At 59.1% G+C, this 4190-nt stretch overlaps 1 protein-coding gene across 1 annotated transcript; it reads left to right on the forward strand.

The window, feature by feature from the left end:
* The first annotated feature begins 2060 nt into the window (after nucleotides 1–2060).
* Nucleotides 2061–3823, forward strand: Gsc2 (goosecoid homeobox 2). The gene is made up of 3 exons (XM_020160637.2): nucleotides 2061–2316; nucleotides 2463–2716; nucleotides 3318–3823. Exons 1-3 carry the CDS (start codon nucleotides 2061–2063, stop codon nucleotides 3420–3422), a joined length of 615 nt encoding a protein of 204 aa, XP_020016226.1. The 3' UTR covers nucleotides 3423–3823.
* Nucleotides 3824–4190: the final 367 nt, after the last annotated feature.

A 4190-nucleotide genomic window follows, 5' to 3' on the forward strand; every position in this document is an offset into this window, starting at 1 on the left:
GTGTGTGTGTGTGATGGGTTTTTTCAAGATAGGGTCTCTCGAACTTTTTGCCTGGGGTTGGCTTTGAACCACAATCCTCCTGATCTCCTGACTAGCTAGGATTATAGGCATGAGCCACTGGCTTCCAGCTTCAGCCCACTTTTAAGGTGAAAGGTATTAAGGCCTACCCCTCAAAGAGAGGAGTATCAAAGAACTTGCTATTTTGTAAATGGATCACACTGGGCCATTTACTAAGAGGGACACTAGAGTGTCCCTACATGGAGAGGATATGCATTTATGGATTGGACAGATGGGAAACACTAGGCCAGAAAAATACCAGAATATTCCAGTACAGGGTTTGAGAACTTGAGCTTGTTTCTGGTGTGGTGGCCAGGAGATTTCCATGGTGGTTGAAATGGACACAGAAGAAGACTTTGGGAGGCACCATCTGGAGGCCAGGGTGGAGGTCCACTCACAAGTTGTTGTCATTGTCACAGAGATGGTGCCTGCACCACCAGAAGGAGGTGAGAGTGGCCAGATTCAGGAGGATGAGGGCATAGCAGAAGTTTCTGCTGTCCCCATCTTGGGTCGGTAGCTGACTTCCTTGCAGCCCCTTCATCTAATGGAGAGCTATTTGTGGGTATTGCAGTTGATTTAGGCACAGGTTTGCAATGTGGTCTGTGAGGGAGGTCTGTTGGAAGAGGTTTCCATGGTCAATAAAAGGGACACATGAGAAAAGATGGGAAGTCTGGGGCTGTAGCAGCCATTCTGTGACAACAAGGCAGGCTGGGAAGGGCAAGACCAGTCACAGAGGTGGTAGTTCCATCACTGAGCCTCCCAAAATAACAAACTCTGGGCACTGTATACTGGGACTCTTGTGACAGGGATGAGCCTGCTAATTCCATCACATGAAGTCTAAAACATCCTCATTGGTACCAGAGTGCAGTGAGCAAAGGAGCCTGAAGGAGAGGGAAGTCTGATGTGAAAGGGGAAGGATGGAAAATTGTGCTACCCTTCTGTGGCAGCTAACTTTCCTGGGGACCCCACCCCCGAATACCCAAAGGACTGCTAGACATCTCACAACTAGTCATAAGAATAACTCTTAACAGTTGGTCACTATTATGCCAGTTTATAGATTGGGAAACTCAAGCACAGAGAGGTAAAGGAACCTACAGAAGGTCACACAGTCAGGAAGTGAAACCGAAAACAAGTTAGGCAGTCTGTTGCTCTGTCCTGTGTGCTATACTTTATTTTTTCAGGGGTCAAGAGGAGAGGATCTTAAGCTAAAGTGCCAGCTGTCTAATACTGCTTAGTTGAGGGTCCCAAGGCAGGTCACCAAGGGCAGAATGAACAGGGACTGAGGCAGCTCTTGTAGTTTGTGACTGTGAGGAGGCCTTTGACGTGCTGGGGAGTGAGGGGCAGGGGTTTTGGGCAGGTGAACTTGCTGGAACAGAGGGGAAAAGAGGAGAGTCCTTGGAAAACCTTCCTGATCCAAGAGAGAAGGCAGAGAATTGGGGGCACAGGACAGGTGCAACTTCCCACCGGGAAATGGGAATTTCCTCCATGACTGAGACCCAAGATCAAAGTGGCTGAGAAGTTTGAGTTCAACTGTGTGATGTGAACACAGGGCTGTCCAGGGTTTGGGGCTGCATTTGAGGTTGGGGACCAGGAACTTGGAGGCCAAGAGCCTGGATGAGGAGCCCTAAAGTGGAAGAGGGAAGCCAGAGGCAGGGTGTTGGGGGAGCCGCCCGACCAAGGAGTTGCCAGGATAGGGCGACTGTCTCACGGGAAAAGGAGATCGCCAGGCCCCGTGGATGACCGGGAGGCGGCCATCCGCCCCTTTCTCGTGGGGTCGCCCTGGACGCCGGGGGGTGGTGGTGGGGGGCGCAGGGCTCCCTCCCCGCAGCCAGCCCCCGCGCGCCCAGGCGGAGCCGGCTCTCCCGCCGCCGCAGTCGGGGATTAGCAGCTCGGGGCCGGGCGGCGGGATTAGCCCGCGTGGACTCAGCGCCCGGCCCGGGGATTACCGCGCGCTCCCCCCGACGTATATATTCCCGCGGTGGCCGCCGCCGCGTCGGGCGGGCATGGCGGCTGCGGGGGGCGCGGCGAGCCGCAGGGGTCCCGGGCGGCCCTGTCCGTTCTCCATCGAGCACATCCTCTCCAGCCTGCCCGATCGGAGCCCCCCAGCTCGGGTCACCCGGCCACCGCAGCCCGCCAGCCGCCAGAGCCCCGCCGAGCCCGGGGAGCCCGGGACGCCCGAGGCTGTGCCGTGCGCCTGCTGTTGCTGCTGCAGCCCCCGCGCAGCGCCGCGCAGGTCCCCGGAGGCGGCCGCCGGGCTGGGTAAGTGAGCGGGCACGGGGTGTGGGGCGGGCGCGGGGCCGATCGGGAGACCCCCACCCCCCAACCCCGTACCCCGGACGCGGCGCAGTGGGTGGAGTGGCTCAGCTCCTGCGCTGCACTTTACCGCGCGCGCCCTCGCCCCGCAGGCGCGCGTTTGCCGTGGCCGCTGAGGCTGGGGCCCGCGGCGCCCTTGCCCTTGGCGGCGCCGTCCGGAGGTTCCGTGGCGCTGCCCGGCGCAAGCGGTCCCGGCCCGCAGCGGCGCACGCGGCGTCACCGCACCATCTTCAGCGAAGAGCAGCTGCAGGCGCTCGAGGCGCTCTTCGTGCAGAACCAGTACCCCGACGTGGGCACGCGGGAGCGCCTGGCCGGCCGCATCCGCCTGCGCGAGGAACGCGTGGAGGTGGGTGGCCGCGCGGCGACAGAGGCCTCGCCTTGGGGGCTGGCGTCCTTCTTTTTCCAAGACCGTCTGGCCCTAGGACTTCCCTGGTGCGGTGGGACCCAGCACCGTGGAGGGAGAAGACTCCGCGGGGATGGCGCGATGGGGCGCAGGGCCAAGTCCCTGGGCGGAGAGCGGGCGGTTCCCGGCGCGTGCGGAAAGGCATCGCTGAAACTGCGGGGGAGGAAAGGCTACTTTTCTTTGCTTTTATTTAAAATCTCCCTCTCTCCTTTCCCCCACCCCGATGATAAAAGAGATATTTGTTCATGTTCCGCGTTTTGGGACGTTAAGAAATGTCCCAAACTGCAGAAAACTGCAGAGGGGGCGCCCTGGTTTGCCGGTGGGTGAAGGCTGGGGAGGGTGGGAAACGGATTCCTATCCCGCATCGGGAACCATCGTCCCTATTTGCAGCGGATAAGGGAAGGAGGTGCTCCATCCCTTGTCCTCCCTCCCCCCGCCCCAGCACCTATCAATCCCTCGGGAATTGGGGGGGGGGGCTAGTCTGAGCAATCCTCCCTCTCCTTCTTCTCCACCTCCTCTCCCTCCTCCTCCCCATCCCCCTCAGGTCTGGTTTAAGAACCGCCGGGCCAAGTGGCGACACCAGAAGCGCGCGTCAATGTCTTCAAGGCTACTGCCCAGCGCCAAGAAACCTCCCAAAGAGAGCTACTGATAATGCTGAGAGCCACTGGTGGCCTTGGCTGTGATCTTTGGGTCCCACACAGAACGAGGGCACACCTACTTGAACAGGAGCTAACAGAGGACAGCAACCTCCTCCAGCAGACTCCACAACTGCCTGCTGCAGGAGCTAGTGCTGGGGGGATGGGTATGCGAGTGCGGCAGTGACAACTGCACCCTGAAGGGAGGGCACATCAAGCACCTGGGGGCCCTGTCCTCTCAGATGACAGGAAGCAGGGAAATTCCCTTTCAGGTGGAGTGGGCCATAGAGCAGGTCAACTTCTTCAACCCCCACCCCTTGCCCAGGGAGGTACTAACTCCACCCAAGGGCAGGTGCCACCAATTGTCAACATGGGGGTCCAGGACCTTTCCCAGTGGCCTCTACCTCAGAGCATGCTGGCCTCCTCCTTCTCATATGTACATGCGCCCTTCCCCTCCAACCCTCCTGGTGGCAGTGTCCCCACCGTTCTGGGCTTGCTGTCTCCTTATAGTCCTGTGCTGGGCAGAGTGTCTAGATCTGCAGAATAAAAAAGTTGAAGAAGCTCCTCACCTGCTCCTTAATCTTTGAGCCTTGTACTGATAACCAAGAAATACACAAGAACCGCAAATGGCACAAAAGCAGTTCACAGCACCATATCCATTTCCACACTCAGCTGCCCCTCCTTCCTGGGGAGTGTGGGGGTGGGGCTGGGGGCATCCTTGGGAGCACAGACCAGTGAGTCCTCAATCCCAGTGCCAGGTGCCTCCCCTCACCCGTCCCCCC

Source organism: Castor canadensis, chromosome 18 (genome assembly GCF_047511655.1).
Source record: "Castor canadensis chromosome 18, mCasCan1.hap1v2, whole genome shotgun sequence".
NCBI classification, from domain to species: domain Eukaryota; kingdom Metazoa; phylum Chordata; class Mammalia; order Rodentia; family Castoridae; genus Castor; species Castor canadensis.